This window comes from Giraffa tippelskirchi, chromosome 10 (assembly GCF_054371585.1).
Source record: "Giraffa tippelskirchi isolate mGirTip1 chromosome 10, T2T-mGirTip1v1.2.pri, whole genome shotgun sequence".
In the NCBI taxonomy this organism is placed as follows: domain Eukaryota; kingdom Metazoa; phylum Chordata; class Mammalia; order Artiodactyla; family Giraffidae; genus Giraffa; species Giraffa tippelskirchi.
The window spans coordinates 55,230,178-55,252,143 of NC_137284.1; the positions used below are offsets into that span (position 1 = coordinate 55,230,178).

At 45.0% G+C, this 21,966-nt stretch overlaps 1 protein-coding gene across 1 annotated transcript in view; it reads right to left on the reverse strand.

The window, feature by feature from the left end:
* ABCA13 (ATP binding cassette subfamily A member 13) overlaps positions 1 to 21,966 on the reverse strand; it is a 413,377-nt gene that overhangs the window by 265,175 nt on the left and 126,236 nt on the right. The window contains exons 30-35 of the mRNA XM_081536362.1: positions 18,209 to 18,299; positions 13,339 to 13,515; positions 11,153 to 11,459; positions 6,253 to 6,367; positions 4,654 to 4,983; positions 1,539 to 1,608 (exon numbers count right to left, since the gene is read on the reverse strand). Of these exons, the coding sequence (XP_081392488.1) occupies positions 1,539 to 1,608; positions 4,654 to 4,983; positions 6,253 to 6,367; positions 11,153 to 11,459; positions 13,339 to 13,515; positions 18,209 to 18,299 (1,090 nt within the window). The remainder of the gene's footprint in view (positions 1 to 1,538; positions 1,609 to 4,653; positions 4,984 to 6,252; positions 6,368 to 11,152; positions 11,460 to 13,338; positions 13,516 to 18,208; positions 18,300 to 21,966) is intronic.

The window sequence follows — 21,966 nt, forward strand, 5'->3', positions numbered from 1 at the left end:
TTTTGGGGCTTCCCTGGTGCTCCAGTGGTTAAGAATCTGCCTTGCAGTACAAAGGGCACTGGTTGGATTCCTGGTCCAGGAAGATCCCGCATGTCATGGAATGCCTAAGCCCGTGTGCCACAACTACAGAGCCCAAGCTCCAGGGCCCGAGAACTGCAACTGCTGAGCCTGCCAGGCCACAATGACTGAAGCCTGTGTGCTGGAAGCCCGTGTTCCACCACAAGAGAAGCCACTGCAAACCAGAAGCCCGCACACAGCCACTGGAGAGTAGCCCCTGCTCTCCACAGACAACAACCCGACACAGCCAATAAATAAGCAAATAAATGTTGTAACATTGTGGACTTGTTGGAATCTGGATCAAAATACTCAAACACCCTAGGAGTAACCATTTTTCTTCCATATTCTCATGATCCCTTTTAGTTTAAAAATCAGTTCAAAGAACTCCGGAGAGGTCATTTCAGGATGCCTCATCTGTTTTAATACAGTTTTAGTGTTGTATAGTTCAGGACAGTTCAACATGTTTTACCGAAAAGTCTGAGAATTTAAAGATGGGCACAAATTCATGACCTAATGTAATGAGATCTGGGGTTTGGTTTCATATATGGCATACATTTTCCCTGTGTCTTCAATGCACCACAAAAATCATATAAACATCTAAGAAATACACATTTGTTCTGGTCTAGAATTTTAGTTGCCAAAACCCCAATATAAGTGAAGAGATTACTGCCAACGGATTTTTTGAATGTTTGTAGGGTGATCAATGGGGTTCCCAGGTGGTGCCAGTGGTAAAGAACCCATCTGCCAACACAAGAGACATAGAGATGCAGGTTCAATCCCTAGGTCAGAGAGATCCCCCGGAGCAGGGCATGGCAAGCCACTCCAGTATTCTTGGAAACTCCCATGGACAGAGAAGCCTGGTGGGCTACAGTCCTTAGGGTCTCAAAGAGTTAGACACGACTGTAGTGAGTTAGCACGCACACACGCACACAGGGTGATTAACAGGAGTGAAATATAGATAATAGAGGGAAGATACTTGGTCTGTATTCTATGCTGGTTAGATCTCTTCTGGATCGTGGCTTCAGGAAGGATCCAGAAACTCTGCAGGTGCAGATGAGAGCTAACAACACATAAAGAGCCGTCACGTGAGAGAGGAAGTTAGAAAAAGAAAGCAGAAAGCTGGACAGGAATCCAGAAAGACAGCTGCAGTTCAGGAACAGTCTCTGACATGGGACCCTGAACACCCCCTTCTGGGGAGAATTCTAAGGGTCACTAAGTTGAATGAGTCACAGGGAAGCCCTGGGCACTACCTGAATGGGCCACGTGGAGCACGAGGCCAAGATTATTCTTGTTGGGCCTAAAACCAGGGCAGCTGGAAAGAGGAAGGGATTTACATCAGCTGAACCAACACCAGGATCTCCTTCCAAACCTTCTTGTTAGTAACTAACACTCTTTACTCGATCACTTGAAACATGATAACTATACATTTCCAAGAACCTGAGTCACTTAGAGTCACTTCTTAAAAAACTGCATCCTCTTACCTGCCTCTTGCCCTTCTAGGAATGTAATAAAAAACACTCCTTGTCCAAAGGCAGTTGTGGAGAGGAGGCACTGCCCGCAGATTGAGGGAGAGAAGAGAAAAACAGAAAGTTAGTGCTTGACTGGGGAACAGAGAAAATCCACAGAAATTCAAAGAATTTGAAACCAAATTCAAAGAAAGAAACCACTGCACGTTCAGGCTCTAATGATGTAAACCATCGCTCCAGGTGGTGGTTCCAACATCTGAACCCAAGACTGGTCCACGCATCACTCCGTTCTGAAAAGTGTGATAACAAGCCAGTTTTTAATGTTAAAAGGAATTATTTCTCTTTACTGCAGTGTTTGAAGTGTCATAAATTCAATGCACTGTACCTAGAAACGTATAACACCAAACAGTGGAAAATGGAATAGAGCAATTTACTATGTTTTATTATTAAGCCAATGCCCTGGAGCACACTGCAGGCAGACTGGATGCCGAACACGCACGATTCTACGTGAGAAGAGGGTGCATTGGAGGAAAATGTTATTTCATCTCCAGTGGAGAGGTCTTGTGTTTAAGAAAAGAAAATCTTACTGGAAAAGTATCTCACATTTAAAAATATAATGTACCAGAGTTAGACTTTTTATTTGCTAGAAGCCATTTCAGCATATAAAAAGGAAATCAGGCTTCATATACATAAAACCTTAAATCTGAGGACTGAAATAAAAAACAAAAAACATCATTTGAAACTCAGGCCAGATGGTCAATGGCTCATTTTCCATATGTAAGGGGTATATGATGGGGGCACCAGGTGGTCCCAGCTGTTTTCATTATTCTGCAAACACCTAATTAACACACAAGATTACTGGTTATGAATGACTACAGGTAGGACACAATCTAATCCAAACTGATAAGCACATACCAGTGGATAAAATACTGATGAACACCATGCAAATCCATGCATATGACTTGTAGAAACCAGGTCAGATTGAAGGGCTTACTGATGTTAGAGAAAAAATAATTCAGTTTTCTTGGAAGCATTGATATTTTACTCTGAGGCATGAAATGAGCAGAGACCTTGACCCCACCCCCCACCCCAACCAGTGAGGGGGCCGGGAGACCTCTGAAGGCCTTGGTTGTCCCCTGACAGCACTGGGAGTCTTTTTCTTAATAACTTAAGTACAACTGACTTAACAATATTCTGTTGGTTTTAAGTGTACAACATAGTGATTCAATATTTTTACAGATTATATTCCACATAAAGTCACCATAAAATAGTGGCTCTATTCCCTGTGTTGTATGTCACATCCTTGGAACATTCATTTCCTGCCTAGCAGTTTGCACCTTTTAATCCTCTACCCTCTCTTACACCTCCCTCCACTCCCTTACAGAGAAGGCAATGGCACCCCACTCCAGTACTCTTGCCTGGAAAATCCCATGGATGGAGGATCCTGGTAGGCTACAGTCCATGGGGTCGCTAACAGTCGGACACGACTGAGCGACTTCACTTTCACTTTTCCCTTTCATGCACTGGAGAAGGAAATGGCAACCCACTCCAGTATTCTTGCCTGGAGAATCCCAGGGATGGTGGAGCCTGATGGGCTGCCGTCTATGGGGTCGCACAGAGTCGGACACGACTGAAGCGACTTAGCAGCAGCAGCAGCCACTCCCTTAACACCACCCCCACCGGTAACCACTAGTTTGCTCTCTGTATCCATGAGTCATCTTCTGCCTTGTTATATGGTCGTTTGTTGTATATTTTAGATTCCACATTCAACAGACAACATACAGCACCTGGGTGTTTTTGTCTTTGTCTGACTCTTCCCCTGGTCCCTCCTCAGATCCTCCCTCAGGGACTCCAACCACACTCCCCAGCCTGCGTGGAGAACCTGCCCTGCCCTTGAGCACGTGGGATGTTTACGCGACAACAACACCCTTAACCTCAGCTCCTCGTCCCTTCCAGTGGTGAGAGCCTGCCCTGTGTCTTTGCTGTGTGTCAGCACCATGCTTTCCAGGTAACAGTCATCAAAAAGCAGATGAGTGTCTGTCTTCTGAGTATTTATATCACAGACCAGCAAGTATTCTAATGCTTTGAGAGGTACATTTTAAATGAGTGACTGATGTTGCCAAAGGACAGGTCTTTCCACCTAATGTAAAGTAATCCATGAGACTTCAAGGAAAATGTGTATTTTTTACTTCTAAAATAGCTTTGGAAATCTGTTTCATTCCATGGGTAACATAAAGAGAAGAGAGTCAAGTGCTTCCTTTAAGATGCTCCTGAGTGAAAAAGAGTCTTCAGAGGACAGTCCCTGTTAGGTAACAAGTGACAGTTTCTCACTGGCTGCCTCTGTGGTTTCAGTGACCCCCCCCCCCCCACCGCAAGGCTGCCTCTGAGGGGGAGGACAGACCAGCAGGGGCGGGAAGCCCCAAAGAGCTGGAAACGGTGCGCTGACACGCTGAGAGCGCTGGCCGTGCTGTCGGGTACATGCAGTCTTGTTTTGCAGTTTTACAGCATGGCACACTTACCAGCAGACTTCCTCTTCGTGGGCTCTAAAATCACTGCAGATGGGGACTACAGCCATGGAATTAGAAGACGACTGCTTCTTGAAAGGAAAGTTAGGGTAAACCTAGACTGCATATTAAAAAGCAAAGACAGCACTTTGCCGACAAATGTCCATAAAGTCAAAGCTATGGCTTTTCCAGTAGTCATGTACGGATGTGAGATTTGGACCTTAAAGAAGGCCGAGCGCTGAAGAACTGATGCTTTCGAACTGTGTTGTTGGAGAAGACTCTTGAGAGTTCCTTGGACAGCAAGGATATCAAACCCGTCAATCCTAAAGGAAATCAGTTCTGAATATTCATTGGAAGGACTGATGCTGAAGCTGAAGCTCCAATACTTTGGCCATCTAATGCAAAGAGTCAACTCACTGGAAAAGACCCTGAAGCTGGAAAGATTGAGGGCAGGAGGAGAAGGGGATGACAGAGGATGAGATGGTTGGATGGCATCACCGACTCAATGAACATGAACTTGGGCAAACTCTGGGAGATGGTGAAGGACAGGGAGGCCTGGTGTGCTGCAGTCCATGGGGTCTCAAAGAGTCAGACATGAATGGGCGACTGAACGACAGCATACTTACCAGGACCGTCTGCACGATGACACCCAGCTGGTCGTGCAGCACTAGCAGCACGATGTAGGGCAGAAAGCTGGCGGTGTAGAGCAGGCTGCTGCACAGGGTGGCCACGCTCGCGCGGCTGAACAACGCGCTCAGGAGGTAGCTCAGCGTGACCACTGACACTCCGAAGTCCAGGAGGAAGAGGAAGACGATCCAGGCACTGCTATAGATGAAAACGCCGCTGACCTTGAGGATGAGGGCCAGGGCAGCACTGCTCACAGTCAGCACGGCCACATTCTCCAGGAGCCAGGCCAGGAAGTGGACGGCCGGGTGCACGCCCATCATCCTCATGTACTGTTAACCCAGGGAGGAAAGCAGGTCAGCACGAGGACTGAGAGAGAGCAGGGCAGGTTCCCGGGAAGACCACAGCTGTGTGGGGCGGAGGGGGGAGCAGGAGAGAAGGCTAGCCAGGGCTCATCCTTCCCGTGGCCGCTGTCATGGACACTTGGCCCCAGAGGCAGCGCACCAGACACTTTGTCCAGAGTCAGCGTTTAATGCGAATGAAACCCTGACAGAGCAGGTCGCTGGCTGTGAGCAGGTGAGATCTGGGACCAGGTGACTTAGAACAACCTCACAGCTTTAAAAAGGCAGGAGGAAAGGAGGGACCCCAGACCCCAGCTTGACCAGCCACACTCTTGCTGCCTTCCCTTGTTTATTGAGCTTTTCTCGATTTTGTTCTTTTACTTGTCATTTGGTTTGTCTTGGGTTTGTTTAATAAAAACAAATAGAAAAATGAAGGAGGAAACACGGGGCCTTAAGCTGCTCTCTGTGAGGGTTACTGCTCAGGTTCTAGAGCGAGTTTTGCAAAATAACTCAGTTTAAAATCATAACGCTAAAATTAATCTACCCACTACACCTACCACTTGCCCATCTATAACAGGGTAACATCTCTGGGTGTGGGGCTGATTGCTTGAAAATGAGAATAATTCGGATGCACCCGCACCCCCACAGCATCACTAATCCCGAGGCCCAGGCCTCACACCAGGGCGCAGCTAGACGGGGAAGAAACACAGAAATCCAGGAATGCATGCATTCCAAACAGGTAAACTACCTACAAAACGAAAGTGCGATTCTAGTCAAAACTGAATGAAAAGCACTTTGTACTCTCTGCACTTTTCCTTTTCTTTAATGAACAAGTGGATAATGTGTGCCCAGGCATCGGCCCAGTTGAATGGGAGACTCAGTCTTTTCTGGATGCTTTTATGAACTTTCATTCTTAAAAGTAGTTTTGATAGTTTCAAGTTTTAACAAAAATAGCAAGGCTACACATAAAGAATTCCAAATGTAAATGAAGACGGTAATTCTGTCTGTATGTCCGTCTAGGTCACATAAGCACCAACAATGCTGAGTCAGCAACTCTCATGGGCCCATCTTCAGCCTCGCTTCCTCTCTGTGGGTGAACCAGACATGTCACCCGTACAACTCTGCCAGGTCACGGGGCTTCCAAGTGCACGAGTCTCCTGGGACAGTAGGACCCAGCCAAACACACAGGGTATGCGGTCAGTGATAGGGCAGCGGCCACCCCACCAGTTGCTGCCCCTTCCCCTCCCCCAGGCCGCTTACCTCTTCCAGCTGGATCTCTCGCTCATAAACCAACTTTCGGACCATACTGGCCACAGACACCATCCACGTGAGCATCATTATCAGGGGGAAGAAGAAGCCAACGTTGTTCAAGAACCTGTGGGGACGGGCTGGTCAGCATACATGCTGCCCAAGATGCTCTCAGTGAGTCCAGCTCCCACACTTCATCCTGCAGTCCTTACATCCCTTGGGTTCAGCCACTAACACAGCCTCGTTTAACTCTATGACTGGGGCAGAACCACTGCTGGGTGCCCTGATTTTCTAGGACACTAGGTGCTAAACCTCACAGAGCATCACCTATGTAAAGGAGAGAGTCATGAGGGGCCTGGAGCTGGATGAACCAGACTCTGGGGTTCTTGGAGTCACTATCCAAGATCCAGTGAAGTCCAGATGTTTTGCACAGACTTGTCAGAGTGAGGCCATTTCATGCAAATTAAAGAGAATAAAAAACAGAAGAGAAATTACAATACATGGATGTATAGCTCAACCCTTTTCCAATCTGCTCCTGGAAATGAGTCCAAACCAACATGAGAAGGAAAAACTGACACTGCGATTCTGATACATATTTGGAAGAGACAGCCAACTATTTGAAAAAGCTGCTAAACATAATCAAGTTCACATGGGAGTTACACAAAAAAATGTATGTAAGAACTCAGGTTAAATCATCTCAAGAGATCTTCATCAGGAAGTTACCAGAAGACAAACCATCCCACAAAAGAATGACTGGTACAGTGAAAGGATAATAGCAAGAAGTGACTATATGTCCAGTAAAAATAAAACTGAAACAAATATTAAAAATAAGGTGACAAGACAGACTGGAAACGTTTTGTTCCTGGAAATGTAAAAATGAGACAGAAAACAAAAATTGCAAGATTGGGGAAATGAGCCAGAGGGGAAGAATAAAGTTGGTGAAATCCAAAACCAAAGGCTATTATTAGGCTATTTGTTTCCCTTCCCTGGCGGTCCAGGGGTTAAGAATCTGCTTTGCAGTGCAGGGGACATGGGTTCCATCCCTGGTCTGGGAAGATCCCACATTCTGCAGCACAACTAAGCCCAGACGCCACAATTATCGAGCCGGTGTTCTAGAGCCTGTGAGCTGCAACTACCGAGGCCCATCCATCTAGAGCCCGTGCTCCACAACGAGGAGCCACCACAATGAAGAGCATGCACACCACAAATAGAGAGTAGCCACCGCTCGAAGCAACGCGAGAAAGCCTACACGCAGCGATGAAGACCCACCACAGTCAAAACGTAAAAATAAATCAATCTTTTTTTTGAAGGCTACTTTTTTAACACTAACAAATGTAGACTACAAGTTCAGTCATCTTCTAATGGTACAAAGGAGGACATTAGTGGAAGAAGAAAAATCATGTCTTTTAACTGGTCAAGGTAAAAAAAAATGGGTTGACAACATTTATACAAAGTTACAACTACAAGGCAACCACTAGAACAACAGCAAAACATGATTAAATATAAGTAAGAAAAATATAAGACACAACTAAGACCATATACACATGAAATTCCATTTCATACTGTTAAACAGCTAACCTCACCTGTGTAAGAAGTTATGTGCTGCTCACAACAGACATGCCTGAAAGAAAACACTTCAGAAAAGTCTAAGATGAAAGGATGGGCAAAGGGCATGGCAGCAAATGGGAATCCAGAGAGAGAGAAGAAAGGAGGAAAAGAAGAAACCATTAATTTAATCACATACAAAGTAGAATGACATACTACTAAGGACATACTAATAAGACATACTAAAGACATACTACATAAGAAAGACCCAGAACACAGTTATTCACAGTTCTACGTGGAGCAACTCAACCTCAAGACTAGAAGGCCAAACCACAGGAAAAATCAAGGGCACATTCCAGAAGCAGGGACTGTGATTTCTCTCTTAGCTCAGGACAGATGAAGTGGACACAAAAAGGACAGAGAACTCCTAAATAACAAAGTTAATGTAGGTAAATTTTCCACTACAAAAACAGGAAATTAAAAATTCTTTTCAAGTGCACATAAATCATTCATCAGATTATATACTAGTTGACAGAGGAAAATGCCATAAATTCAAAAAGTGAAAATGATTAAGACAGTATCTTCCGGCGGCAAATGCAAGAATTAGGATTTATCAGCAATATTGGACAATTTGGAGTATGATGCAATTTTTGGATTTTTGTCAATCTGATTTTTTAAATGCTATCTCAGACTAGTTTTAATTTGAATTTTTCTTATTAGGAGTAAGCTGAGTAATTTCATATGCTTAAAATTCCTGAGAATTTCCATCTGGAAATTGAAAGAAATTTTACTTAAACAGCTCTTGGGTCAAGAAGATAATAGAAACCCATACTGCAAGTGTCTAGAAAACAATGAACTTTAAGTCATATATCAGATCTATGGGAGGTGGTTAAAATAAAGATTGAAAGAAAAGTTGTCACCTTAGGCAACTACGTAAAGAGAAAAAAACATTAAAAATAATGAATCAAACACGAGTCTCAATTATCAAAGACATAGAGACTTCCCTGGTGGTCCAGTGGTTAAGAACCTGCTTGGCAATGTTGCAGATGCAGGTTCGATCCCTGATTTGGGAAGATTCCATACGCTGAGGGGCAACTAAGCCCATGCACCACAACTAGAGAGAATCCCTCGCATGCCGCAACTACCCAATGCAGCCAAATAAATAAATTAAATAAATATCTTTTTAAAAAGTACCAAAGAAACAGCATAACAATTGACCGTACATAAAAGTGAAGAAGTAATAAAAATAAAAGCAGAAACAAGTAAGTTAGAAAAGACAAAAGAAGAGAATTGATCAAGTCCAAGTGTAGTTCTTTGAAAAAATAACAACAGAACAAGAAAATAAGGAAATGACATGCGCACCAAGTGAATTTTTAACACGCAGAAGGAGAAAGTGTTGAAAAGGGAGTAACTACAGACAGAGAGGAGACAAAGGAGCAGGAGGCAGGGGAGGAGGATCATGGTCATTTTGCTTGACCTCAAATCCTCACTCGGACCTCAGGGAAGAGGTTGGTATCCAATGTTGACACATGTGCACCTCCACCAGCTTCCCAACTGGGCGAGAAGAGGTCCTCTGACTCTCACCCCTGGGGAATCCCACAGGGGAGGGTGACCACAGTTCTCAGGGTTCACAAGGTCCTGGTTAACCCTGGTCTGCAAGGCTCCAGAAGGCGGGGGGCAACACCTATTTTCACCACCAAGTACGACAGTCAAGTACATACATGACACATAGCAAATGCTCCATAAATGGCTTCAAATGAAGAAACAGCACAAAAACTTGCACTCTTAGCAAGATTTCATGATTTCAAGTATATAAAATATGCATCACAAGGTCAGCAAGGATACTCTGCAAACAAAATAAACCAACTTATGATTTAGGAGAGGGTATGAAGTATGGGGGTTTTTTTCTCTATTTTCTCAACTCTTGACAGCCATTTGTTTATAAAAACTAATAAAAAAGGAAACATATTAAATTCGGGATGTCTAAGTGACCTCAGAAACAGGACTGTCTGTCACCTCCCTGTTATCTGGACAGCATGAATCAAACAAACGTGTTCCAGACTCTTCTGAGTATTTATCCTTACTCTGGAACCCAAACAAAAGCCTCTCAACAAACTTTGAAATTAGGAAATCAAACATTCTCATTTAAGTCTTTTTAAAAGGATACTCTGATCTTCATAAACATTTCATTGTCACCATCGCTTTTTCTCAAGGTGGCGAATCCCTGATCTGCATGTTAATAACGCCTTTGTTAATAGTGTTTTCTCTGTGCCCTGCCTCTATTAGCAGCATCCCGGGAGTTCAAAGACAGAAAATGATGAGCATGTTGAATCAAAATCCCACATGTAGGAAGAAGCACTGGAGAAACTAGCTTTTGTTTTTTTGTCTCTCAAGATGCATGACATCAGTGCGAGTGCAGGGTGGTGGTCAACCTCCAGCCCCCACCCCCTTTCACCCCAGCTCTGCCTCCTGGCCTCCTGACTGCCTTTTCCCCTTCATCTACCCCCCACCCATCCACGACCCCAATGCCAGGCTGATGCAGGTTCTCTGCCTCCACTGCCCTCTCCAGCACGGAGGCTGGAGTCCCTTGTGACTCATGATATGGGCGAGGAAGGCACCCAGAGAGGGGGTGAATTCGGGGCTCTCAAGGCTCATATCAGGGCTGTGCCCTCCCTCCCAGCCTATGCCAGATGCACATGCAGAAGTGTGTGGCTTCCCCAGCCCTGGAGAAGGGAGTCTGATTTCATCCTCTCCATTCCCAGTCCTGTTTACTAACCCACTGGGATAATCAAAGAGGAAGAAGGATGAGAATGCACGCACATCTCTCTAAACATAGCACCACTCACATCACCACCCGTGTCTCACTCTGGAGTGTCGAATACAGAACATCCCAAGGGTGAGCACTGCCCTGGGTCCCCTCAACGGACCTTCCCCTCACTGTCACCCCACGAGATCACCTACTGAATCACCCAGTTCAACAAAGACCCCACTAAGCCACCACCCCAGGCCTCTGGGAATCCCCCTCCCCCCACATGTGGGCGGCGCAGACCTCAACCATAAGGATTTCTGCTGAAGAAGAAACAAGCTTTCTCTGATTCCCTAGTTCAGGTGGGAGGAATCCCCCTTGAATACTACTCATCAAATTTATTCCAAAGGGTGTTTGAGGCTACAGATGCCTGGTGTCAGCTTTAACCAAACACATTATTCTTCTATCTGAATGGTTCAGACAGAAATGAGCCTTAGGAAATCAAAATGGAGAATGGATTTTCTTCCAATGCTCTTTAGTGGAACGACTATGCAGAACCTCCAGGATTTTTCTCTATCCGGTTTCCGAACACAGGGCCCCTCCCACTGCCAGGGTACTCACAGGTCGCTGGTGTGGCAGGGGTACGGGATGGCCTGGGCCTGTGCAGCTGGGTCCAGGGCCTCTTGCCCCGTCTGCACCGAGATGATGGCTCTTTCGATCATGTCTTGCAACGGCACAAAGATGTAGTTATACTTGAACCCATCGGCTGGGAGGCTCTGAGGGTGGAACTTCCAGAAAGGGTTTTTCACCAGATCCGTTCTCATGCTATATAAGACACTGGTCCGGATGCTATAGGTGACCTGGGGCGGTAGCTGGAGAGATTCTGAGCTGAGGTTCTTACCAACTAAGGAACTGTTGAATATGATGCCTAAGGTCAGAAAAGGGCAAACAAAGGGTCATCACAACCTAGGAGAGGCTCACAGCACATCAGCACCGGTCTGACCAGACCATCTAAGACATTCAGCTCAGTCCTTCCCCCATCATGCAGGGGCCTCACGCTGGGGAGGTGAGGCTAATCTGTGTGACACAGCCCTCAGCCACTAGGTGGAACCAAAACCTCCTAACTCCCTACTTTTTCTTGAGTACTTGCTCTAGCTACAACTTCTAATATAATATTGACTGTGTATATGAATGTGTGTACTCAGTCATGTCCAACTCTCTATGACCCCATGGACCGTAGCCAGTCAGGCTCCTCTGTCCATAGAATTTTAAAGGCAAGAATACTGGAGCGGGTATCCATTTCCTACTCCAGGGGAATCTTCCTGACCCAAGGATCGAATCCATATCTCTTGTGTCTCCTGCACAGCAGGTGAATTCTTTACCACTGAGACACTGGGGAAGTCCATAAACTTGACTAGAAGTGGCAAAAGTGGCATTGTTCCTGACTTTAGGGGAAAAGCTTTCAGTCTTTCACTACTGAATCTTTTGCTGGCTGTGGGTTTTTCTTATATGGCCTTTATCATGGTAAGTTTCCTTCTATTTCTAGCTCATTGAGTGTTTTTATCATGAAACGATGTGGAATTTTGTGGAATTATTTTATTGCATCAATTGAGATGATTTTTTTCCCTTCATCTTATTAAAGTGACATATCACATTAATTAATTTGTGTCTGTTAACATATTCTCAAATTCCAGGAATGAATCTCCCTTGGTCATGGTAATATAATCCTTTTAAAGTACTGCTTTGGTTTGCTTGCATTTTGTTCAAGATTTTTATGTCAATATTCATAAATGATATCTGTAATTTTAAAAAACTATCTTTTTTATTTTAATAAAACCAACACTGTGGTGTCATAAATACATAAAATTTAATTTCCTTTGCATTTTTTCAGGACTTGAAAAATCACACGAGGCTACTTAAATAATCAGGATTTCCTTCTATGGGATAATAGATGTTCCTAAGAATTGATGTCTTTGGATTCTGTGTTCTGCTATAGGAATTCTTCCAACTTCAGATATAAAATCCCTTGTGGGTTGAAGTCTGCCCTCCCGAAATTCATAAGTTGAAGCCCTAACCCCTAGTACTTCACAATATGACCTTATTTGGAGACTGAGTCTTTACAGAGGTCACCAAGTGTAAATGAGGTCACAAGATGTGCTCTAACCCAGAAGAACTGGGATACTTATAAGAAGGGGAAGTTTAGAAAGACACACACAGAGGCGAGGCGAGGAGAGACACAGGGAGCAGACAGCCCTCCACAGGCCGAGGAGCAAGGTCTCTGAGGGAGCCAGGCCTGCCCACACCTGGACGCCAGAATTGTGAGAAAACAAATTTCTGCTATTTAAGCCACTAATCTGTGATACTTTGTCACAGCAGCCTTAGAAAACTAATACAAAGCTGAATAAAAACAATTCACTGTTTATTCAAAAGGAACACAAGAATACATCATATTCATGTTGAATCAATAAGACTTGGACTAGCCACTGTCTCTTCTTTGCTGACACCAACGATGTTGAGACACCATGGTAATAATAAAAGAAATGTAAGAAATCATAGGTTTAATCAAGAAAAGTGTAACGTGTCATGCAAAATTTAATAAACTAGTAAATTAGTTTCATAAACTGGGAAAAACAGACACTGGAAATAGCATACAAGGCCCATCTTTCCACCAACTCAAGGCAACCAATTCTGCTTTACTCATTTTACCTGGAAAGCGCTCCTTTTCTTTTGGAGCCATGATAAGACACGTTTGGGGGGAAACATGCAAGCACTGCCTTTATACGCACGCGTGTTAACGGAATACTTACTGGCCAATAAAGTGTTCTTCCGCAGGAGGGCTTGTGCTGTGGTTTCCAGGGCAGCAACAGAGGCCAGGCCCTGGAAGCGGTTCAGCAGGACGCAGGAGCCCAGGTCGACCAGGACGCGGCCCAGGGAGCGCAGGCGGCCGGCGCCCGTGTGGTTCAACATGGCGTCCAACTTCCCTCCTGAGGAGAGTGAAACGAGGACATAGCAAGTTTTCTCGGCACATCATGTATGGTTCCTACAGCAGGGATTATGCAAATAAACTCCCTCGTGAGAAAATTACTCGAAACAGCCCACTTCTGTTCCATGCAAAAACTACTACTTACATGCTGAGGGCAAACTTTCACAAACGCTCCCTGTAATGTTGATACTTGGAAAGAAAACAGTTAAATCACAGAGGGTGAGGCTGCAACCAATGGGCAAGTTAGTAGCAGGGGCCGGAGGGAATGAAGAACCAAGGGAAAGAAGGTGAGAGACACGCGCTGGAGGAACCCAGCTCTGGGCAGAGAGGTAGCCTTTCCCCCTCTGTACCTGCCCAGGGCAGCCGGGTATTGGTGTCCGCAATGGGGACAAGACCCAGTTTTGCCCCTGAAGCAGCTCTACTATAACTCCATGTTTACGCTGGAAAGTTATCTGATCTGTCAAAGTCTGTGTTCTCATCTGCAGTGTGAAGAAACCAGAATCCCCTATGAGATCGTCCTGAGGATTAAGCTTTCGTGGGTACCTCCTGTGTATAAGTGCTTACTGAGTATGTCCTGTTGTCATGGTTCCAGCTGCTGAAGAGGAGAACTAGCCGCCAATCTTAATTCAATTCTTCCTAATGAAACTAAGCTCAACAGCTAGAAAATAGGAGTGCTGCACACTCTGAGGGGCTCTGGCTGTTTGGGATTTTTGTCTTCTTGTTTTTGACAGAGAACTGGAAAGTGTTAGATTTGACAGCATGGGGTGCATTTCTGTGTTGCCCATCGTTTGTCATTTGGAATGTGTGTGCTACAAGCTTACCCAGGAAGTTCACCAAAAATTTCACTGTGTGTCCTTCCAGAGGCTTCATGGAATAAGGAGTGACTTGGCCTCTGCAGAGTGTGGCTTTACTTGTCTCCCAGGGACAGAACCAAAGCTGCTATAAATGGGCTTTGCATAGCTGAATCATTATATAACTGAATCATTATAGCTGTATGTGTGCACACATGTGCATGTGTGTGTACATGTGTATTGTTAGAAAAGTAGTGCCACACAAATGCCATGGGCTTCGGGGTCCCATGCAGAGCCTCCCTCAACCCCCGAAAGTAGCAAGCAGCATGTAGGTGGAAAGAGCTCTCACTCGGTGGAGTGAAAGTAACACAAAGAGCCCCTCAAGTCTTCACCATTTGTTGAGTCTGAACTCTGCAATGCCCTCCCCTGCCTGACGGGGGCGCTGGGGAGTGCTGGGAGGCCACCTCCACAGGAGAGGATGGAAACAGGACAGGGCACAAAAGCCCACCATGAGAGGACTGGACCAGGCCCGCTTCTCTCTTCTGGGTCTGTATCACACACAATGAGAAGGAGGGAAGATACACAGGACCAAGGAGCAGGAGGTTCAGGAAGGCCGCGGGGCCCCAGTCAGCCTGCAAAGGCAGCAAGACTCAGAGGCTCACACAGGCATGGGGGACAAGATTCTACAGTGATTTCAGCCAAGCTTTGCCCATAGAAGCTGAGCATTTTTCCCGTTCGATGCTTACGACTGAGGACCTGAGACACACTGGTATGAGCCGTGACCAGCAAGAAGATTTAAGATCCCCCATTTCTGGCCCTAAGGATGATGTTCAACAGCTGCCTCCATCCTGATGCTTTTGTCTCTTCCAGATGAAGGCTTCCCAACATTTGGGCCACAGCTACCTCTTAGGGGAGCTGTCCTGGCCATAGCATCTCACCAGCTGTGACCCTGCCAGGTGCCCCTGGAGACAAGCCCTCCCTCAGCTGAGACCCACAGAAGGAAACTGAGTCCCAATAAGCTCCATGCACATGAGAAACATCCAACTGGGTTTTAGCACCTCGTTCTTAACCTCACCAAACATTTTAAAGAAACCATCCAACATGAAAGAGAGAATTCAAACAAAATGAATAACAAAAAACAGAAACAATGATCAAAAATGAACCTAAAGATTAAAATGACATTATTTTTTACATACAGGTGAAAGATTCAATGAAATGCAGGAAAATATCTGATATGTGAAGGACAATTGTCTGCAGATTAAAAAGATCCAATATTAAAGTATTAATAATAGTGATGGACAACTTGCTGAAGACAAACAACTAGAAAATATAGATGATTTTTAAAAATCTGTGTGAAGGCTTCAAAGAGCTTCCAGAGATACTGCCAACTGATTAGTATTCATGGACATAAAACAGAATAACCAAAAACCCAGAGGAAAAAAAGATGAAAAACTAACAAGAGACTCAACACATGCTTCAAAAATCTTTGGATACAATTGTCCAAAAATTAGATGAAATCAGGGAGAATTTCAGCAAAGAACTGAAAACTATTATTATTAAAAAAAAAAAAAATCCGGGGCCTTCTCTAGCAGTCCAGTGGTTAAGACTCTGCGCTTCCACTTCAGGGGGCACAGATTTAAATTCCTGGTTGGGAAGCTAAGATCCCAGATGCCAAGAGGTATGGCCAAAAAATAATAATAATAATAAAACCCAGGATCAAATTGCAAGTTTAGATTGGGAAATAGGACAAATGAAACAAAGAACTCTCAGCTGAGGTGAGAATTAGTGGATTTAAAAAAGCAAGAAAAAAAAAAAGCTCAAACTGAAGCACAGAGGAAAAAAGATTAGAAAACAAGAGAAAAGGATACAACAAGCATATGGACAAAGAAAATCTTTGATGGTGTTTAATTGGAGTTTCAGAGGAGAATTAGGGAGAAAATTGGTCAGAAGTAACATATGTATGGATGTGCGAGTTGGACTATGAAGAAAGCTGAGTGCCGAAGAATTGATGCTTTTGAACCGTGGTGTTGGAGAGAGTTCTTGATAGTCCCTTGGACTGCAAGGAGAGCCAACCAGTCCATCCTAAAGGAGATCAGTCCTGGGTGTTCATTGGAAGGACTGATGCTGAAGCTGAAACTCCAATACTTTGGCCACCTGATGCAAAGAACTGACTCATTTGAAAAGACCCTGATGCTGGGAAAGATTGAAAGCAGGAGGAGAGGGGACGACAGAGGATGAGATGGCTGGATGGCATCACCAACTCGATGGATATGAGTTTGGGTAAACTCCGGGAGTTGGTGATGGACAGGGAGGCCTGGCGTGCTGCGATTCATGGGGTTGCAAAGAGTTGCACACGACTGAGTGACTGAACTGAACTGAACATATCAAGAGAAAATGACTAACACTCTCCCAAAATGTACAATATCAAAAAACTAATTCAAGAAGTGCCTCAAAAACAAAGCAGGAAATTCGTGATGTAAAATGTACCTAAGCAGGTCAAAGTAAAACTACTGGAAGGAAACAAGAAAAATTTTAAATACAAACATAAGAAAACAAAGATCTTACGTGTTCTCAGTAGAAAATTAAATACAGTCTCAAATCAAGCCTAAACTGACAGAATTAAGGAGAAACAGACAAATTCACAACCATAACGGGAAATATAAACACATACTTCTTAATAACCAACAGAACAGGCTTACAAAAACCAAGGACATACAGGGTTGCATGCCCTCCCCACATAGAACTGTTATGTGGAGAAGCCAGGCTAACCACGCAGAGGCATTAAGTCAACAAATTTGGAACAAATGAAGTCATATTGACTGTACATGCTTTGACCACTGCAACCTGAAGCTGGAAGTCAGTAACACAAAGATAAGCAGAAAATTCCAAATATTTTTAAATTAAGTTATAAACTTTCAAACAATTGAAGAACCAAAAAAAAAAAAAAAAAACCCCAACACTTCACTGAATAATACGGAAAATAGAAACCTGTTGAGAAGTGGTATGGGTTCTCAGCAGGGTGCTGGAGAAGCATTTGGTCCCTGTGCCCCAAGGCAACCCTAGTGGGGCTGCAGGCACACAGAGTAATGAACCTCAGTGTCGGGACAGGAAACATCTGGTCCTCACCCCACAGCTCGCAATGGAGCCACTTGCTAGTTTTCTAGAATGACTGCATTTTCAAGTCTGCTTTAACTACATGAAAACATGATTCAAGGCAGTAATATCTATTTAAAAATACTGTTGAGCTTTCTAAGGCCGTAAACCACTAATGCCTTGCCCCCACTATCCCCCATGCTCCAGGCAGACCCAGCCCCTGTCTTGGGCATGAGCACAATGCCGGGGGCCTCAGATGGCCTGACATCCTTCCTTCCCTCCCGGAAGTATTTCCATTTTGCCATCTGCTGGTCCAGGCTCCGGGGAGCATCCCTGGGATGCACCTGGCAAGTCAGATTCTCGCTCAGAGCCTGACTTTCCTGCATGTTCACAAAACAGTTGTTGAGTATCTAAACGAAGTCACGGATTGATAAACTGTAGACATGCGATAAACATTTGCTGATTGATGAATTTTTTATCTAAGCTTCAGATCTTCAAATCAGTATAAATGCTTTCAATTGACTTAGTAACTCAGTGATAGCCATTTCTTTTATAAACTTGTGTTATACCTCTCAATTCATGTATTTAAATCAGAACCCTTCCTTTTGAACTAAGTCCCTTACTATTCAAGCCCTGAATCAGCAAGTCAGAAAGCTTCAGTTATAAGCAAACTATGGAGTATATTTAATTTAATCTCTTCATCTAACAGATGAGAAACCAGAAACTGGGGGTTGAAGCCGTGGCTTGTCTGTGTCACCCAGAAATTTTCTGGCCAGAGGGTGGACCCACCACACCATCCACCATACTTACCGAAGATCTGAAGCTTTTCAGTCAGTTTGCCTACATCAATGTGCAGCTGGCTTTTTATAAAGCTTCTTATAAATTTGTTTTTCAGGGCTTCCTAGAGGAAAACAATATAGTTTAACAAAAATAATCTCACCATTCCTCTTGTCAAATAATACTTGCTTGGTTTATTTCAAGTTTCGTGATATAGGAAAACGGCACAAAAAGTGAGTCATCTGAAAAGGGTTTTTTTTTTTTTTTACTTTACAATATTGTAATAGTTTTTGCCATACATTGACATGAATCAGCCATGGGTTTACATGTGTTTCCCTTCCTGGACCCCCCACCCACCCCCCTCCCCATCCCATCCCTCTGGGTCTTCCCATTGCCCCGGCCCTGAGCCCTTGTCTCATGCATCGAACGTGGAATGGTGTTCTGTTTCACATATGATAATATACATGTTTCAATGCTATTCTCCCAGAACGTCCCACCCTCACCTTCTCCCTCAGAGTCCATAAAATTGTTCTATGCATCTGTGTCTCTTATTCTGTCTCGCATATTCTGTCTCGCATATTCTGTCTCACATGAAAAGGGTTTTAAAACACCCCAGTGAATAACAGGACAGCATTTGCTTAGGACTTTACTTGAAAAACAAAAGTAAACCACTTAGGTTATAATTGTAAATATGCATTAATACTGAAAACAATTTGGGTTATAGTTGTAATTATGCACTAATACTGAAAATAAGGGGCTTCCTGGGTGGTGCTAGTAGTAAAGAACCCTCCCGCCAATGCAAGAGACGTAAGAGACGCAGGTACGATCCCTAAGTCAGGAAGATCCCCTGGAGGAGAGCATAGCAACCCACTCCAGTATTCTTGCCTGGAGAATCCCATGGACAGAGGAGCCTAGCAGGCTACAGTCCATGGGGTCACAAAGAGGTGAACACGCCTGAATCATTTAGGACACACTCATTAAAAACAAAGAATTAATTCAGTGTTGATTTTTTTTCAGATCTTTCTAACAAAGCGATTTGGTGGTCCTTTATATAAATCCTTTGTGTTGCCTTTTCCACGGGCCAGTTGTAAAGAGGGGATCATTGTTACAAAAACATTGATGAAAGGTTTCAGCCTTTTCCCAAACCCTGTCTTGAACCTGCAATATTCAAAGCCTTCCCTTTGGAAGCACATTTCGTATCATTATGCACATCTTCTTTCACTATTGACAGTTCCAGCTCCACCTCATTGGTCCAAGGTTTCCCTGTGGAAGGTTCTCCACAATTCCTTTAATCAGCTTGATGGCATCTTGCCCGCTTATCCTGCAGCTGGCACATGCACACCTGCACTGTGGTACCACCCACTTACTATACTCGACAAGCCACTGAGAGTGAGAATACAGATGCGGGGCACCAAGGCAGGATTAGGCAAAGGGAGGGGAGTTCTGAGTGGGGATTAATTTGGGGATTTGTCAGCTCCCTGGAGAATATTGATGTTATCCTGACTTAGCTTTACCAAACAACTTTATAACTTGAGGACTTCTGACAGTTTTCAAATAAGAACCACCTTCTGCATTTAGCTCTTTAATTTCACAGTCACCTTATATGTGATGATTTTATCGACTCTTGTCTACAGATGACAGGACTTCGTGGTGAAACCTCAGGGTCTGCTTTTTTAAAATCTTATCTATATTCTTACACTGCCGCTGCTGCTGTTCAGTCACCAAGTCATGTCCGACTCTTGTGACCCCATGGGCTGTAGCCCACCAGGCTCCTCTATCCATAGTTTTCTCCAGGCAAGAACACTGGAGTGGGTTTCCATTTACGTCTCCAGGGATCTTCTTTCACTGAGCACTAGCTACTCGCCCACCACTGTGGGAGGCACTTTATACGTATTAGTCATTTAATCTCAGCAACATCTCCACAAAAAGATGCTTTTAATTGAAGGAAAAAGTAAGTCAGGGTTGCCGGCATCAGCAGAATACTAACCTGACCCTCTGGGGGCAGAGCCAGACCAAGGAAGGACCCTGGCATCAGTTATTGAAAGTCCAAGGATATTACGGACGCTCCTTGAATGTGATCCTGATGCTAAGAAATAGAGCCACTCACCATACTTCATTCTCCTAGCAAAAAGTTCTTCAAGTGACTGAGTAAGTGGCTTTCATTTCTAACTGGACTACTGTGTAAACAGCATTCAACTAAACTGAAGATTTCGCCATGAAACTACCTGACTTTTTCTCTTTTACTGAAGTATGTTTGATTTACAAAGTTGTGTTAGTTTCAGTTGTACAGCATAGTGATTCAGTTATACATATGTGTAGTCTTATATTGTTTTTAGTATTCTTTTCCATTTTAGGTTATTACAAGATATTGAATATGGTTCCCTGTGCTATACAGTAAGTTGTTGTTTATCTATTTTATATATAGTAGTGACTATCTGTTAATCCCAAACTCCTAATTTTTCCCTACCCCTCCACAAACCAGCTGATTCTTGAGATGAATTTGGGCACTGTTACATTCTCATGCTACTCTCTAGAGACTCGATTTGCTGTTTATTATCCTGCATGTAGGGCTTCCTCAGTGGTTCAGTGGGAAAGAATCCGCCTGTAATGCAGGAGCCACAGGAGATATGGGTTCAATTTCTGGGTCGGAAAGATCCCCTGGAGGAGGGCATGGCAACTCATGCCTGTATTCTTGCCTGGAGAATCCCACGGACAGAGGAGCCTGGCAGGCAACAGTCCACATGGTCACAAAGAGTCTGACACAACTGAAAGGGCTAAGCACACCCACACGCATTGCATGGAATCATTTGTAGTTATAGCAGAGCCCTTATCATAGCCTGAACTATTTACCACATACGATTCATAACAGAAAATGTCTCCTGATCTTTATGTCAGCAGATGAACCCACAAGTAAACAAAGAAGAAAACAGTAACAGCCATGCCCACCACAAGAGCATCACGGGCTTCCAGCTCCAGGAATGGAACCGGCCAAGGCCCACTGCTATGCTTGGAAATCCTCAGCTTGCCCAGAGGCCACACCTCCCCAGGCTGCTCTTAGCCGTGACCACCACCAAGGTCACTCCTAAGAGTCACAGCGCCCTGACACAGGAACCCCTCCCCATGGTAACTGACTTCAGCTCAATGAGAGGCACTCACTAAACACAGGGGCTTGTGGGGTGTTTCCAACCAGCCCCCCAGCCCCCCAGCCCCCATTCTGCAGGGCCAGATCTGCTGACTGGGGACCCAGCACCCAAACTCCCCTGGCTCCCCAGCCTTCCCAGCCTCCCTCTGCCTCCCCAGCCTCCCTCTGCCTTCCTAGACTCCCCTGCCTCCCCAACCTTCCCAGCCTCCCTCTGCCTCCACAGCCTTTCTGATTCCCCAGCCTCCCTGATTCCCCTGCCTCTCCTGCCTCCCTGCCTCCCTCTGCCTACCCAGCCGCCCTCTGCCTACCCAGCCTCCCTGCCTCCCCTGCCTCCTTTTGCTTCTCCACCCTCCTCTGCCTCCCTGCTCCCTCTGCCTCCCCAGCCTCCTCCGCCTCCCTCTGCCTCCACAGCCTGCCTCCCTTGCTTCATCAGCCTCCCCTACCTCCCCAGCCTCCCCTGCACCCCCTGCCTCCCTGCCTCCCCAGCCTCCCTTGCCTCCCTCTGCTTCCCCAGCCTCCCTGCCTCTCTGACTCCCTCTGCCTCCCCAGCCTCCCTCTGCTTCCCCAGCCTCCCTGCCTCCCCAGCCTCCTTCTGCCTCCCCAGCCTCCCCTGCCCCACCAGCCTCCGCCGCCTCCCTCTGCCTCCCCA